The sequence below is a fragment of the Lytechinus pictus genome, chromosome 5, assembly GCF_037042905.1.
Source record: "Lytechinus pictus isolate F3 Inbred chromosome 5, Lp3.0, whole genome shotgun sequence".
NCBI lineage: Eukaryota > Metazoa > Echinodermata > Echinoidea > Temnopleuroida > Toxopneustidae > Lytechinus > Lytechinus pictus.
In genome coordinates this window covers 44,562,554-44,581,071 of record NC_087249.1, presented here as the reverse complement: position 1 = coordinate 44,581,071, position 18,518 = coordinate 44,562,554, and the positions used below count along the sequence as shown (strand labels likewise).

At 35.3% G+C, this 18,518-nt stretch overlaps 1 protein-coding gene across 2 annotated transcripts in view; it reads left to right on the top strand.

Annotated features, from left to right (window-relative positions):
- Positions 1–11,335, top strand: part of LOC129283596 (acid-sensing ion channel 1C-like) — a 29,531-nt gene extending 18,196 nt beyond the window's left edge. The window contains exons 5-10 of one of the 2 annotated variants that reach the window (XM_064099062.1): positions 562–752; positions 1,665–1,809; positions 6,184–6,240; positions 7,280–7,451; positions 9,647–9,738; positions 10,755–11,335. In XM_064099062.1, coding sequence (XP_063955132.1) covers positions 562–752; positions 1,665–1,809; positions 6,184–6,240; positions 7,280–7,451; positions 9,647–9,738; positions 10,755–10,876 — 779 coding nt within the window. In that variant the 3' untranslated portion in view covers positions 10,877–11,335. The remainder of the gene's footprint in view (positions 1–561; positions 753–1,664; positions 1,810–6,183; positions 6,241–7,279; positions 7,452–9,646; positions 9,739–10,754) is intronic. The other variant, XM_064099063.1, reaches the window with a different exon arrangement.
- Positions 11,336–18,518: the final 7,183 nt, after the last annotated feature.

The window sequence follows — 18,518 nt, the reverse complement described above, 5'->3', positions numbered from 1 at the left end:
CTCTTTTTTTCTTTTTTTCTTTCCCTTTTTTTTTCTTTTTTTTTGCTCCGCCAATAGGGGGGCCCGGGCCCCTCGGGCCCCCGTGGATCCGCCTATGCTGTCATGCCGTGCATACCCACATGAAAAAAAAAACCCACCACGCACGTGCGGGTCTCCATGTGGGTGCTCGCGTGTACCCCGGCGTCGTTCGTACAGGAACGGCTCATAGACGGCTAGCTGCGCTGCTTTTGAATGCGAATTTACCCACCGTTAATTGCATCGAAAAGTTACATGACAGTTGTTTTTTTTTCTTTATATTTTTTAAGGGGAATCAACTCTCATTTCCTTGAGAGAAGGTATGCACATATCCCCCCCCCAGATGGTCACACTTCTTTTGTGACAAAAACATGGGGGGGACATTTGATATTGTGTCCCCCCCCCCCTGAAAAAATCATGGGAGGGGGGACACGTCCCCCCCGTCCCCCACCGATTGACGCCCATGGCTACAACTATGCGCTCAATTATATATCAATGAATACCGCTATTATCTTCTCAATTCTTTATATTATCTCTCTCATAAAGGCAAACTCCACGGACTTGGGATAATACTGGATACGCAACAATGGGACTATTTCTATTCGAGCGATTTCCACCGTGTTTCGAGCGGTTTTCAAGTGATGGTCTACGACCGGAATGAGGTCCCGTTAGTCTCAGAGTTGGGCTTCGCTGTAGGACCAGGGACCGAGAACCTAGTTGGTCTGGAAATTACAGAGGTTCGTTTATGATGTCGAATCTGAATTAGAAATCCCTTCTCTCCCGCTATTCCTCGTTCAACAGTCTTCGTTTTCACATCTATTTGCACTCAGCTATCGTTTTTATCCTGTAACAGAAAAAAATACCTACCAAAATCAATGCTCTCTCACTCTTTTCACTTACCTACTATTTGTATAAATGGGGGCTCTTGGGGACATCACCCCCCCCCCCCAAAAAAAAAGAAGGCTCCACCGTGACGCCAGAGAGTAGAAAAGAAACAAAGGGGTGAATTTTAAAGAAATAAAAAATAATGAAACATTGTTTTACAGTTTATTTGGGGGAAAAAAGAGCGAAATGATGGAGCTTAACGAGGGAGCAAAATGAGAGAGCCTTCTAATGTATATTTTGCTATTGAAAATTTGTAATAAATTCTCCGTGCATACACATGTTTGAATGAAAATCGACCGGATATTAAAAGTATATGGTGTTAGTGATATGATACAATGATTTTATACACATTATTAAAAATAAAGTTTTGTATTCTCTTTTTTCTTATTTCTTTTTTCTCGGGTATTCCACCCGACAACCATGCTTGTGTTCTGAAAGTGGATACTCTGTGAAACTATCGTAGGATTGTGTGAAAAGGCGTATCAATAGGTGGGGGATGGTGGGGGGTCTTTGGAGCCATGGACCCCTAAATGTTCAACAACCAAGAAAAGGGGGAAAAGAAAGAGACCAAAAAGGCAAAGGAAAATGATTTCATTTTCTGAATATCATGCCAAAATTTACCTCTAAATTAGATTTTGAACAATGATTTTTTTTTGCTTCGAGACTCTTTTTTAAAGTAGAAATTTGGCCACATATACTATGGTGTGCCCCTTCTTGACATATTACGCCACCGATTAATCACTTGCATTTTCCATCTGTTCTAGGTGAATAATCTACCACCGCCTCACGGGGTTTGTGGCAAGAAAAATCTGAAATATTACGACCATTACTCCACATCAGGATGTCGTCAGGAGTGTCATACTGACTTTGTAATTGATAGGTGTGGATGCAAAGAACCTTATATGCCAGGTAATTATCATGATCACCAAATAACTGAATATGTAATCGATTAACCTATACTTATTGCTTGTGTTTGGTTTGAAATATGGTTTGTATTGTTTGAAACCGGAAGTATCCTCATCGCACATGAACTACTCTCTTTATGAAAGAAAAAGAAAGTTACATAATCTGATAGATACAGACCAGCCAAACTGCAACCATATTATTAAAGATTGCTTGAAAACTTAGATCTAAGAGCTTTAAATAACAACCGGCCGACCATTTTTTTCCATCTACCATATACAACCGTATTTGGGGGGGGGGGGGGCTCGTGTAAAGACTTAACCATGTGCTTTGTATGAGAAGGGGTTTAATTTCATGTGCAGAGATATATTCCATGCACTCGTGTTTCTTTTGGTCCATCTTGTTTTGTGATTCTTCTATTAGTCTTTTAATCGCATGTAGGAATTGTTTTATTGTAAAATAAATAGATATAAAAGAGCAACAGCAAAACAATATGGGGCGTTGGGGGCGTTGCAAGAAACTTTATTCCCACCTCAGGCGTAAGTACCAAAATCCAGCGTAAAGGTTTGTTCCAAGAAAGTTCAGTTGCAAATGAAAGCAAATCAAATGCTAATTTGCGTTTAGTTTACGCTTGATATTTTACACATCTAAAATCCTTTGGAACTTTCTTTTTCTTAATATGCTCAGTCAATCAGTCACGGTAACTGATCTGAATACTATAGGTTTCACGGGCCTAATTACAACTGGCATACTAAAGATATTCATTCGAGCCGACCCATTCTCAATTTTTTTAATTTGATATTGCTGATTGACAAAAATGAATGAATATGACTGACACTCTAATACTGATTCTAGGGAGGGTACCTACTGAACTTCCCTTTTCCAAATTGGAAACATATATCACCACTTTGGAACATTTTTTTTTACTGGCGAAAGAATTAGGGCCATTTTACTCTCTCAAGTGATGAATTTGATCCTGTCAGATGTAGTCTTCATAAATGCCGATTTACTTTTAAAATGAGCCGGTCGAGGTACCCTTTCTGGTCAGAAATGGAATGTCAGACATCCACTATTGGTAAACATTCAACCCTCGAATTTCCTCCTTATTTCTATGACTTTTAAAGTGTCACTTTAACACACGAGTCTATGGGAAATTATTTAGGCCTGTGATACCTATAGTACGACTATTTTCATAGAGATATATATATCTCTATGGACTAGATATCATCGCGCCCATTCTCACCTGCAGCATTTATACCAGTTGGTCCAGCAGTGTATACATCCAGATCCAGAACCAGATAGTGTAGGCTAAAGATCAGTGGCCACGATACATGACTATTGAGTAAATGCACGTTAGTGTAGCTGTAAAAAAAAGATGTAAAAGAAAGCACACGGAGCAAGCCTGATATTACGTCCCTTCCACACCTTGCCATCGATGGATGATCTTGTTCTCTATAGAATGTTTATTTGTATATGTCTCTACAATATTAAGCGATCGGGGGTCATACTAAAGTTTGATTTCTTTCTTTTTTTCCTTCTTCTGTCACGTTAAAGTGGCGCCCGCGGCTCCTCCCCCCCCCCCAATTACATGCATTATCATATGTTATAGATACGCCACTGTCGTCACCCATTTATTAACCTATTCACATGCTACCTATCGAAACAAATTAATTAAAAATGAGTTATTATTACATTCAAACTTAGTTTCTAAATGATCACATTTTTAATCAGCATGATTGCCATGACTGTGACGCGTTCACATGGTGATGAAATAAACAAACATGATGAACATAATGGACAAAAAATATAATTAAATAACCAAAGGATGTACACTCTAAAAACTCTGAGTAAAATTTTACCCTCAATATTGGGTAAAGGCAACTGACATGCATGTTTATTGGGTTTTTTTTAACCCCATATTGGGCTATTTCAACCCAACCAATATGCATGTTCCCATTTTACCCAATATATAGAGTGTGTGACATTGTGATAATTCACATCGTTATTCGTTTATTGTTGATTGACAAGCGGATAAAAAATTCGTATTTTAAGCAACAAACACTTTTTACAATTCAGAATGAAAAATTTATCATGATGATTAATCAATTTGATGAAAGAAACGTGAAGTCATTTTGACTTCACGACATACGAAATTCGGTTCGTATGATATAATGTGAAAAATTTCATGGACAAACTTTGGTCTTCATATCATCCTTTATCATATCATTTTAGGCTCAAAACTTTTTCAAATACCCATGGAATCAGTAATTGACATGATAATAAACCCTCGATTCGAATGAAGGATCAATGAAAGGTAAAATAATTTAAAAAAAAGTTTTAAAGAAAAAATATGTAAAAAAGTTTATGTATGAGATGAAAACGCAAATTATTGTAAAATGAGAGTTGCATCGGAAAACATGACTCTCTAATTGAAAAAAAAAGGTTGTATGTAAAAAAAAATTCATTATTTGATGTGAGGTGCTTGCATGAATGGCTTGATGAATTTTTAATGGACAAAGAATATACCTAATATGTATGTAGGCTGGCTGAGTGATCGATTTAATTCGACATAGATAATTGGATTGAGTTGTTTCATGAAAATAATACATGTTCAAATTAATTTCGTTATCCATCTCGATCGGTGGATGGGGGCAAGGGCGGATCCAGGATTTTTCAAAATGGGGGCACATTTTCCCGAGGAAAAAAGGTCCTCACTTGTATATGAACGACATGTTCCCATTAAAATATATGCTGTAACTTTCAAGGGGGCACACTTGTGAAAAACGGCATATTTACATTGAAAATATTGACTATGGCTCTCAAAGGGGGGGGGGGGGCACGGGCCGGATGTGCCAACCCCCCCCCTGGATCCGTCACTGAGTGGGGGAGATGATGGTAGATAGTTTGTCATGATAATTGGATGATGATAAGTGAAAATGTTAAAAGGGACATAAGGAAATGATGGTGATATGAATGGGTATACCCGGCAGGATTAATCCCTTGCATGCACTGAGCGCCGTTGAAGGTAGCTCGAGCTAAAGGCGGGGTAATGATAGCAAGCACTTTGTATCCTCAGGCAAAAAGCGCGATGTAAATCCAGCTATTATTATTATTTCTATTATCATAATTACTATTATTGTTATTATTATCATCATGATTATTATTATTATTATCATTATAAACTATCAATGTTATTACAATTATTGTTTTTATTATTTGTCATTATTATTATTTTCACTATTATTATTATTAGTATCATCATCATCATTATTATCATTATATAAATTACCAGTTGTTCTACACTCGCTTCGTCTACTTTTCATTTGGTCTTATCTCCCATGGTCTAATCCTTTTCCATCTACAATCAACTAGATCGTCTAGGCCTACTAACCATTTTGTCTAATTGCAATTTAGCCCATTTACAATTTTCTCTAATTTCCAGTCAGGTTTTACCCATTTCTTCCAATATCCACTTAATTTGTCTACAACGGTTCCGCTTAGTCTATGTGATTGAATAAACTGTTTGAGAATCATTTTTTTATTTGACAAAATAAACAAAAATGTGGAAACTAGACCAATGTAGTATTAGGATAAATAACAATTGAGAATAAGAAAAAAGTAGATTGAGTTAAGTATATAGGGAAGACCAAACGCTAAATAGATCAAATTGATAATAGATCAAATTGATTTTTAGCCTATTTAAATCCATATTAGACTCGGAGAATTTGACCGACTGCTTGTAGATCGATTAAGTATATAAACGATAGTTGTTATGCTAAACTTCATCTGTGAATGCATCTCTTAAGCTCTTTCTTTAATTATTCTTTGCATGTAAATATTAAACAGATTTAGTGCAGTTTACTTATTAGTTACATCCAAGATTAACCAAAAACAATAAATAAATAAATAAAATCACCAATAGAGTCGTAAGGTTGCGCGTGACTTTACAAGCGGTTGAATGAATCACCTTTCATGGCCTTTAGACCTGAAAAAGAATTTGCTCAGAAAAAATGATTTAACAAAATAAATTTCAAGATGACTCTAATTACTTCTATTTAATGATTTATTTGATAATGTATCTAATTATTTATCTATCTATTCAATCAGTTTTATCAACACAGGATTTAGTTTTTTTCAGTGACAATATATCTGCTTTATACACTGTACTAATGACTTTTGAAATTATATACCGTTTATTTGTAAATATTTGCGTCAGATCATTGTATGTATTATAAATGTATGAATTTTATTTATATTGTACTTGACGTTCTGTTGGAAATGAAATGGAACTTGAATTAGATTTTTCTGTTTTTTTTTAAGAATTAATTTATTATCATGATTACAAAATTTGATGAACTTTGTTACTTTTTTCACGTGAAGGTAACTCGTCTGTATGTAACCCAGTGGAGCTATATGACTGTGCGGCATCGGCTACAGGTGAGTCTGGAACTATAATTGTCATAATATTTGCATTCCACCTCAAGTCATGTAAACTAATGGTCGGAACATTCTGCATGATGGTACTGATAAGTTGATTGACTGACTGACTGACTGATTAATTAATTGATTGATTGATTGATTGATTGATTGATTGATTGATTGATTGATTGATCGATCGACTGATCGATCGACTAATTGATTGGTTGATTGATTGATTGATCGATCGACTGACTGACTGACTGATTGATTGATTGCTTTTATTTCTGCATTTACATCTGATATAAGATTACAAGATAATGTATACAAAATTATGTATACAAATATGTTCAAATTGATGTAAATTTTTATTATTGACATCCGTTACCATAGTGACAGCCAGAAACCTGTGCTTCTCAGCCAATCAAAACCAAGTTCTGACAAATTGTTAAAATGTTGTTTCTCTAAAAATGATGAAATGAGAGCAGACACCAAGTTAGCATTATCGTCGGATCCCGGCATTGTTGGTGCCTTCATTTACCGCCCTTTCACACGGTAAACAAAAAAAAAATCGTAATTTGAATGATGATTCCAGTGAAAAATAAGTCTAGTGACGAATTTTTAGCACGTGTGAAAACAAACTAGAATCACGAACGTTAATCACAATCACGAATTCAAATTCTACTCCGGAGGTGAATTTCAGGGCCTTTTCACACGTGAATATTGAATCATCGTTGTAATGATGATTACTATTGTAATCGTGAATGTGATTAGCTTTCCTGATTCTAATCATGATCTAGTTTGGTTTCACACGTGCTAAATATTCGTCAGTAGCCTTTTTTTCACTGGAATCATCATTCAAATTACGATTTTTTTTCCTTGTGTAAGGACGGTAAGTTTAGTTTCACTAAAATTACGGTACGAATTTTCCGTGTGAAAGGTCCGATGATTCTAAAGACAAATTGCAATCATCATTACAATGATGATAAGCTTCACGTGTGAAAAGTCCCTAAGTAATTTGGAAGAATATAATCAAACCTTTCTTTGATTTTTGATTTAGTCGAGTTCATCAAGAATGCAAGTAGTGAGTGCAAATGTCCGGTTCCTTGTCACAGCGTCACATACGAGCCCGTGGTCACAACGGCTGGTTTTCCGTCACACTTTTGGGCCCAAACGCTGGCCCAAATCTACCAGAGAGAATATAACGTTTCTCTTTCTTCAGATTATTTCAGGTAATGCATAATTAAAGAGAAATGCCAGTAGTTGCAGTAAACACTGATTTCATGTGAAAGTCTGTAAACCAGGCTTAATTGTCAGTATATCATCGAGGATCTAGATCTGGTACAGTTACATAAACTGAACTTTGTGAAATCATAAAATCTAAGCTGAAATACGATCACACTGAAGATCGCCAACACAGATAGGCACACGTGGGACAGTGTATTATTATTGCTGGAATAAAGACCCGACGGAAGTGACCGAATCCGCGCTTATTTTGCTTATTTCTCAGCAATTACACAATTTCTTCCAGAATCCTTTGGCACATATTTTTTATTCATACAAACAGACACTTGGGTGGTCATTGTATTAGATTCTGTAAAAATTCATTTTGAGATCGTTACCAGAACTGGAATTTACCTTTAAAGCCCGCTGCACAGTATACACGATCCGACTACCACGCTCTTTCATCTCAGGTGACATGACATGACATGTGTTTTTTTTTTCTTTTCCTAACTCGTTCCCACGAGTTACTAACTCGTTCCCTCGACTTAAGTAATTTCTCGTAATTCTTTCGACTAATATAATAACTCATTCCCTCGACTTATATGATAACTCGTTCCGTCGACTTATACATGTATAACAACTCGTTCCCTCGACTTATATAATTACTCGTTCGGAATGAGTCGTTCCCTCGATTCAAATAATCACTCGTTCCCTCGACTTATATAGTATAAGTCGTTTCTATGACTTGTGTAATAACCTGTTCCCTGAACTTATATAACAACTTGTTTCGTCGTCTTATAAAATAACTCGTTCCCTCGTCTTATATAATAACTCGTTCCCTCAACTTATAAAATAATTCGTTCCCTCGACTTATATGATAACTGGTTTCCTCGACTCATATAATAACTCGTTCCCTCGGCTTGTATAACAACTCGTCCCTTCAGCTTGTATAATAACTCGTTTCGTCGACTTGAATAATTACTCGTTCCCTCGACTTAATAATTCGTTCCCTCGACTTGTATAATAACTCGTTCCCTCGGCTTATACAATATATTTTTTCCTCGACTTACATAATAACTCGTTCCCTCAACTTATATAACTCTTCCCTTGTCTTATACAATAACTCGTTTGATTGTCTTGACTTATATAATAACTTGCTCCCTCGATTAAAATAATAACTCGTGGAAAATAACTGTAATTCGAGGGAACGAGAAATAAATCGAGAGAACGAGTTGGTTACTTGTGTCGCATTCACTACCCGGGTGAGATGAATGGGTACCTGGCAGGATTAATCCCTTGAATGCACAGCGCTGGAAACGGCAGCTCGAGCTAAAGCTGGGGTGATAACAAGAGCTGGATTTATAGCGCTTTTTGCCTGAGGATGCAAAGCGCGGCTACTATTACCCTATCCTCTTGTCGAGGCCCTGGCGGCTGCTTCCCGAGCGAAGCGAGGGATTTCCTAATTCGCGAAGCGAATTATAGGCCTGGCGCGGTGCTCGGCTTCGCTCTCTCCCTTGCTTAGCCATGTTCGCTCGGAAAGCAGCCGACAGGGCCTCGACAAGAGGCTACTATTACCCCAGCTTTAGCTGCGCTGCCATTATAGGCGCCCAAACATTCAATGGATTTCTACCTACCAGGTAGAAATTCAGCTCAGCTGGGTTGAATACAGCACAATATGGGTAAATTTATTGCTGAAGGAAAACATGCCCTTGCTGTTAATCGAACACATGTCCCTCAGAGTGAAAGACGAGTCATAACCACCCAAGACACCCCAACAAAGCCAGGTTGATAATGGTAGTATGCCTCGGAATACAATATTTTTGATAGATGGCGCTATATAAATTCATAAATTAAGTATCACTAAATTGAACGATATTCCCATCCCGGTGGGTGTTTTATAAAGCTGTTCGTAAGTTAAGAGCGACTTTAAGAACGACTGGTGATCCTTTCTTGTGGTAAATGGTATATTCATTGGCGATGGTTTAGCGCGTAAGAACTGTTCACCAGTCGTTCTTAAAGTCGCTCTCATCTTAACGAACAGCTTTATGAAACGGCCCCCTGGTGTACAAAAATGGTCACGATTCGGTTATTCAAGCAATATCACTTTAAACTTGCTTTCTTAAGAACTAGTCTGTAATGTGGGAAGTTCGGGTATGTTCTACGTCTTGGAATTTTACTGAAATCTCTTTACTTTATTTGACAGCGAAAATATGTTGTTTATAAACCTCTTCTTCAAAGAGCTGAGCATTGAGAAGATCACACAGCAGAGAGCTTATACATTCTTCAGTCTTCTTTGTAAGTAAATTACTCTCTTTTAATACTTGGGGTTATTAAACTAGATTAATTTGGTCTTATTATAAATCCTAAATTTGAGGAAAATATGTTGTTTATTATTTCAGTTTTGGTGCCCCCCCCCCTAAAAAAAATTGAGCGTCGCTGTTATTTTAAACGTGTATGCCCTAAAACATTATGATGTGTAGTAAATGAAATTAAAACCTGCTTTATTGCAAATTTTGTGTGATTTTGTATTAAGTATTATTTCGGTCGGGTGCTCGATCAAAATAAGATGTATGGGAATGTTTTAGTTGTTTATATTATTGAATGCTTTGCCGTATGTAATAAGATCCTGTCCATCAGCAGAAACGTTCAAACTTAAACTAAAAACTTATCTCTTCAAATAATTCCCATACATTTCTTCACCCCCTTTTCTAAATCTGTTCTCAAGCATTTCACTAGCTCTTAATTGCAGCGCAGTAGAGTATATGCTCATAGTTTCTGCGCTATATAAATCAGTATATATTATTTTATTATTATTATAAAATACGTCTCCAGCATGGAATGGGTTGAGAATTTCAGGATAATATAGTTGTAGTTTGATATTTCCTTTTGAGGCCCTTATCAATTTCAAGCTCTAAGCTTAAGATGAAGGCCTTCCACATTTCAAAATGTATTATGTCGATATATGTATAAGTTTTTTCTGCTATTTGTTTAAATAATAAAAAAAATTATCAGGTATAAATATATTTCAATTAGATTATTAGAATGTGTATATGCATATGTTATTCATTATGTCAATTGCTTATTGTTATGTTATGCTAAGAAAAAAATATTACACTTGTATATACTTTTGTTATTGGAAAATGGAAATAAATCAAATCAAATATTCAGTCACTAAATTTGTAAGACAAAATTAATGCTCGAAAATAAAAACATTACCAAGAGAGGGCACTCGATATAAATATTGTTTTTCTTCAAATTTTAAAAATATTACCAACTCCTTTTCCTCCATTTTTTATTTGACTCCATTCCAGGTGACATAGGGGGCTCAATGGGACTGTGGCTAGGTGGGAGTATTCTCACCTTCTTCGAACTCTTCGATCTCTTGAGCAACTCCACCTATTTCTACTACACAAGATTAGCGCGGCGAAAGTAATTAATCAGTAATTTACACTATAATGAATAAGAATAAAACTGGAGCTTACTGTTATTTCAATATTGCCGACCATATGAACTCGAACTCAGTCAATTTAATTTATTACTCCATTACCTCAGTTGTAAACATTTGATTTGAACAAACAGACCTAAATCAAACTTGAATAGTGCTGAAAATGTTATCAAAATCGGATGAAAATATCCAAGAAATGTTTCAAAGAATGCTCCGGGCTGAAGATAACATGATTTATACATATAAAAAAAAATCAGACAAACAAAACACTGAAAATTTGATAAAAATCGGACAAGGAATAACAAAGTTATGGCATTTGATTTGCATTATTCCGGTGACTAAAATAATTCTAGGCATGTCTTCATGAGCGAATTGATGGTGTCATATCCCCACTTGTTCTTTTGTATTTTATTACATGAAATAAGATTCATTCAAAAATGTTCTACCAAGAATTGAAAAAAATGGATTGACAACTGATTTAGTGCAATAAATATTCATTGCTGCAACTTATTTCATTAAAAAGGAGACTCATTATTCACACATGTATGGAAAAATGAAACAATCATGATTTCATATAATAACATTAAAAAGTTTAGTGGGGATGTGACATCATCAGCCCGCCTAATGAATATTTATGGTGACTTGCATATAACTACTTTCACAAAATATTGCTAAACTTTAACTTTATTCAGATATAAATATTTTCACCCTGGAGCATCCCTTTAATTTCACAACAGACGAATCAGGTGGTTTTGAATGGGAAATAATATAGTCATAATAGTAATCAACCAAAATGTACCGAAGATCAGACGTTGCTTTAATGACTGTCTTACAATAATTAGATGTAACTTTGCACATATTTTTATGCACTGTAGATACAAACACTGTTTAACTTTGTAAGCAGGTCACTGTAAAAACTATTGTCTAAACTTTTGATTTATTTTACAACTCCGCCATGACGAAAATCATGGATCATGGATCTCGTCAAGAAAACTTTGTTATGTCGAAATTTTCTATCTCGCAAGACAACTTCGTTATGTCAAGAATTTAAAAAGATATGATCATGGATCTCGTCAACACTGGAAAATTTAGTTTTTTTTAATGTCGAGAATGTAAGAACACAAGATAATGGATCTCGTCAAGATAACTTAATTATGTCGAGATTTTAAGTAGACATGATCATGGATCTCATCGAGGCAACTTAAGTATGGCAAGAAGCTAAAAGACAATTAAGATCGTCGATTCCCGTTCAGACTTCGTCGGGACGGGAAGACAATAATACAAGATATTTACTGGGTTTCGTCTAGCATGTCTAGTCAAAGTTATTCGCACATGAAGACAGGATTCTGAATATTTCCTTGCCTTTTTGTCATAACGTATAACTGGAAAGAACACATTGTGTCACAATGTGTGTGCCTGGGTGTGTTCACAGTGTGGAACACTATGTGAATCACCTTCACACTGTTACATTTGAGCATTTCAACAGTATGAGTCACATAGTCGACCATGTGAACACGCTGTGAACGGTCATACTGCCGAGGTGTCCACAGTGTGAACATTTTCACACTGTTGAATTTGAGCAAAATAACAGTATGAATACTATATGTGAGCACACTGTGATCACTTTGTGTGACACTGTTCTTTCCAATAGGATAACGAGACACAGGTTTAGACTTCATGTCTTTTTGTAATCTTGTTCAACACAAAATCGACCATACCATTACAAGAATTATTAAATCCCGTCTTCTTGTCCCTTTTCGTGGTGGTCATGGCACTAATTCAGACTAAATTTGAACTTTCATACGAAACGGCGTAATCATGTTAAGCACATTTTAATGTTATGTTTTTAAAGAAAATTAGTTGAGAAATTATTTTTTTAAATATATATTTGATAATTTTGTATGTTTGTGTCTCCTTCTACATGGATCAAAGCAATTATAATATCAAGTCTAAATTGTAAATGGAGCAGAACATTTACCTTCAGTTGAAAGAAATAATGCTAAATGAAGATTTTTTTGTTTGTTTCCGTTTTTACTATGACGTTAATGTTCATGTTCTGAACCTGATACGCACAATGGTAAAATATCGGTAATATATATATTTTTTTCAATATTAATATAGAATCATGCAATGTTAACAATTTTTATGATGTTGCATAGAAAATGTGCATGGACAAAAACAGAAAAGCATGTTTTTAGCAGAAACCTTGATTCATTTCATTTCTCGTATTGACTCATCCTTTTGCATACTAAGGGGGAAAGAAAGAGAAACATGGTGGGAATTTGCTTTATTAGGGTCTATGTGTTCACAACTCCTGGCGCTCGAATTGCATGTTTAATGAGATATACATTATCCCGTTTCAGAGGATTGAATTGCTCTAAAAACATTTTGTTTTCAAGTCAATATACAACAAATGTTTTTTTCTCAAGCTTCTAGCTTTATTATTTGACATACTAAACACATCTTTTCATGATTATTAAAACGGCTTCAAATGCCATCTGTTAGCTCTCAATATGAGAAAAAAATCACCCCGCGCTTCGCTAAAGTATTAGTTTAATGCTCTTTATGATTTCCTAAAAACAGTTCTCATTTATTCTGGTCTGAGTATAAAACAATTTCAGTTTTCGCTTCGCATTCGTTAATTAAAAATAAAGATCTGGACGCGCTTCGCGCTCGCATTATTTGATTAATGAGATAATTATGCTCTTTACATTCCCCTACACAAACTATACACATCAAGAATCTATGCCGAAAATGCATTTCGGCTACCCAAACGAAAGAAGTATAGGAAAGGCAGATTTAATCACCAACTGCTGTGTCTTCTTATTTAATAATAATTAGACATTTTATTTGTATTTTGATAGAATATTGTAATTAGTTGATATATTATAAATAAATATTTGATTTATATTGTGTTGAAAATGAAATATATGTAGTCAGATTACGATATATAAATTGAATTCTATTATTACATTATGTATATTTTAAGAGCCTATATGTTATCATTGAATAAAAGTGAATATGAATATTGTTATAAAATCGTATAGTGACTCAAGTGGTGCATAATGTCTTTATTATATGAATGGGTCGTACTTTGAGAAAACATTGTTGTACTTTTTCATAATGTCACTTAACTTATCGAAAATACATTGGGACCCGTATTCTGAACTCGGGTTAATCTAATCTCTTGTCAAAAGTCTGGGTTTATCTGCGGATAGGCGGTTGCGGCACAAATCGAAGAGCATACTTTTTTATATACTTGTCTAACATTCACATCAGTTATACATTATATGTCTGAGAATGACAACTGAAATATTTTTCTTTATCATGAAAGCAAAAGTCACGGGGAAACAAATTAGTAAACAAAAGAAATATACGATATAAACAGAATTTATAATTTTAACTTTCCATAATTTTAGCATGAGTTAGAGCCTGGTCTAAGTTAAAATGGCCTTCAAAATACTGTCCTACCTGATTCGAGACGATGGTAGTGCTGACGACGACGACGATGGTGATTGTAGTATTGGTAGTGGAGGGGTGATGTTTATGATAAAGATAATAAAGGTGGAGATGATGATGATGACGATGATGATGATGATGATGAAGATTATGTTGATGACGACGATGGAGATGACGTTGGTGATGAAGATAATGATGGTGATGATAACAATGCTGCTGATGATGATGAGGACGACGATGACAATGGTGATGTTTATGATGATGATGGTTGTGGTGGTGGTGGTGGTGATGATGATGATGATGATTGTTGGTGATGGTGGTGGTTATAATGATGATATTTCTGACAGTGTTCATGTCATTAAATATTGAAGTATAACGACACCGAAGACCGGTTCAAAACTAATCCTTATATTTGAACTGAACCTCAATAATATTAATGTATAATGCTAAAGTTGTAATTTCCACTCTTTAAATCGATTGATGCAACAGATACTTATTCTTATCATTATCTTTGACTAAAGTGAGGGGGCTCTGTAAACCTGTTTTGCATTAAGATTTTAAGAGGGGAATGTAAACCCTTTAGCCCGTATGTCTCCGAAGTCTGGTCCAAATCACTGGCGGATCTAGGAGGGGGGGGGGGGGCACAGCCGACCCGTGCCCCCCCCCCCCTTTGAGAAGCAAAATTAAAATCTTTAATGTAAAATGCTGTTGAAACAGAAGTGTGCCCCTCCCCCCTTTGAAAGTGAAGACCTATTTTTTTTCTTTTTCTTTTTGCTTGTCAAATTTTTCCTCGGAAAAATATGCCCCCTTTGGGAAAATCCTGGATCCGCCCCTGGTCTAAATCAAATTCTGGTCGATGTTATGGATGGCCAATTGTGACATAAATCTCTAATGTATTAGAGGTTCAGTGATTCAGCTCATTCACTCTCAAATCATTCTTAACTGTCGGGGCTGAATAAATAAGATAGTTGTCTTCACTTTTAAAGAATAGGCAAAGAGCACAGGGAATATAAGAAACATACAAAATCAACAAAATTTTGACATGTTTGGCTTCCCATAATTTTAGCACAGTGTTAGACCACGGTCTAAGTTAAACTAGACCTCAAAATAAGGGCCATTGTACTTCCTTGGTCAATCAGCATTTTGTTCAATGAGAGCCATTTTCTCCCATAAACCCCCCCCCCCCTCCTAAAAACTCCAACAGCTAGGCTTTCGATGTTACAACATTACTCTTAATTTATATTGAGTCGTGTATTTACCCGCTATATACATGTATATTATATCAGGCTAATTGAGTCGTGAATGGGTTATGAAATAACGCTGTAATATTTATCAGTGCACCTATTTTCAATGGATCAAACAGCATTATTGTTTAACCAAAAATTACAAATTGACGAAAATCAAAGGCCCGTGCCGCTTTAATGGATATAGACCTAATTGATCGAGTTCAGTGCCCTTAAAAAAGAAAATCATAAAAGCAATTACTGTTGGTGCATTAGTGTTTAATTATTAATCATTATGTATTGCAATTTTGTCAGGTTTTAACATTCGAGTATAGGGTTACACTATAGCGCAATGAGTCATTTTTAAGGGGGCCAGACAGGAGCAACATTTCTAAAATGCTGCGAGCGATCAAAGCAAGCGAGCAAGTAAAAAAATTGATCTTTTAATACAAAACTATAATTTTGTGGTGGATTTTTTTTAGATATTCAGAAAGTATTATATTTTACCCTGTTCTTTTCCTTTCCTCTCCTTTCCTTTCCGTTCCTTTCCTTTCCTTATATCGGTTACATTTGACTAAGCACATGAGTGCGATTATCTAAGGGGCCGTGACACCGGGAAAGGGGGTGAGGCTCGCTTCAGCCCCAAACTTTTTCAGTAAGCGTGTACGAAATCATGAAAAGTACCGTGAAAATGTGATTTAATGCTACTTCCGACTCAGCCCCCGCCCCCATCCCCGCACCGTAAATTTCTTCGGTCTATATGACAACGTTAACGATTTACAGTATGTGGGGATCACTTCTATAGCATAGACTACTATACAGTGCGTATCAAAAAAAGTTTACAATTTGAAAAAGCCCTGGGAATTAAAAAATATACAACATGTGGGTAATTTTTTTCACATATAATCTTGGATTTGGGTCTCACTTATCCAATGAAAGTAAAAGTTTTGTCAGAATGTTACACTTGAGTGAGCACTGTCCATTTTTGTAAAGCTCGCAGAAATCTGTTTGCGCAGAAATGCTCGTTTTCACGCTGTGTTAAGGGGAAACGGCGAAATCAAACTTACCCTGCGAAACATTTCTCATACATTTCCCTTGCACTTTTAGTCAGTTGAAATAAGACGGATACATTCAAGCATTTTGTAACAATTTTGCCACCCAAATCGAAATTTCAGCACTTAGTAAGCACAACCTTTACCCTTTTTGTGCCAGCTGGATCTGAGGACATAACTGAATCTGAACAAAAGTTTAAATCAGACATCTCCAGCATTATTTCACTCAGTTTTTATCATTGAAAGTGGGTTTACATTTCATTTCTCATTTAATACATGTTTCTCCACATTTTTCCCAAGCTTGGTAATGATTAACAAAATGAAAATCAAGCTTAAGCCATTCCATGTAAATCACAGCTCAGTGTAAAGCAAATATCGTCACGATGGCCTCGGTGTGTGGGGGAGAGGAGTGGGGTGTAATGCTCTCTTCGAAGTGTTTTGGGCAAGGAAACAAGTCAAAAAAGGTAAAAATATCTTCAAATCAATTTTAATAGCTAAACTCTACGTGTTCTTCATGATTAAGGTCTACTTTTATTCGCATAACTATTTCAAAGTTCTGCGCAAATCATTTTTCACTAACTTTTCAAAAGTAAGTGGTGCTCACTCAAGCGGAAATATTTTTCGACAGTTATATCGTCATTTGATTAAATGGACCTGTACCATAGTTAAAATGTGGAAAAGAGTTCAGGATATTACAAATGTATAATTTTACAGGATTTTTTCAAAGTGTAAATTTTTTTTGATACGCACTGTAGAATACGATTAATAGGATGTGCCTATACGATCACCCTACGGGCGCACTGCGACGATCGTAGACCAAACGTTTTTTTTCTCTCTCTCTTTCCTTTCCTTCTATATTTATGTTAATGATTTGGTATTATTCATTATTTTAAAATGTTATGTATAATGAGGAATAAATAAAATATGATTTTAAAACAAAATTCGTAAACGTTGAATAAGATTAAGAAGTGATAGTGAACCATAATATTGTAATTGCTGCTTAGTGGTGGTGCATATGGTGAAGATGTGTGTATCAAGGGGATGATAGTTTAAAGGGATGGTTCAGGCTGAAATTATTTACATCTAAATAAATAGAGTAAAATTCACATAGCAAAATGCTGAAAATTTTATCAAAATCCGATAACAAATAACAACGTCATTGAGTTTTAAAGTTTATCAATATTTTGTGGAAACAGTTTTATGCACATGTCATGAATATTCATTAGGTGGGCTGATGATTTCACATCCCCACTTTCCCTTTTCTTATGTTTTACATGAAATCATAAATTTTACATTATTTCATACATGTGTAAATGATGTGTCTCCATTATGATGAAATAAGCTGTTGCGGCAAGAATAACTAATGCACTAAATCAGTTGTCAATCCAAGGTTTTAGTTCTTGGTAGAAAAATATTATTGTGAATAAACCTTATTTCATAGAATAAAATACAAAAGAAAAAGTTGGGAAATTACATAATCAGCCCACCTAATGAATATTCACAAAGACATGGCTAGAACTGCATGTATCACCGAAATAATGCAAATCTTTAAAATTCAATAACTTCGTTATTTGTTATCTGATTTCGATCAAATTTTCAGCATTTTGCTTTGTGAATTTTACTCTATTTATTGAGATATAAATATTTCCAGCCTGAACCATCCCTTTAAAAGAAGAAATCATGTTTCTACAATGCTGCATGCAGCCAAACCCTTTTTTTAATACATGTAATGTAATTTCTTTAGAAAATTACATCAAAATAAATTTATTTTCATCACCCCGAAAAAAAATCATGATAACAGCATAACTTCGCTGAGAGTAAAAAATAAAATAAAATAAATATAAGAACACAACCAGAGTATCATATAAGTGAAATTTCGATCAACTTCACCATCGC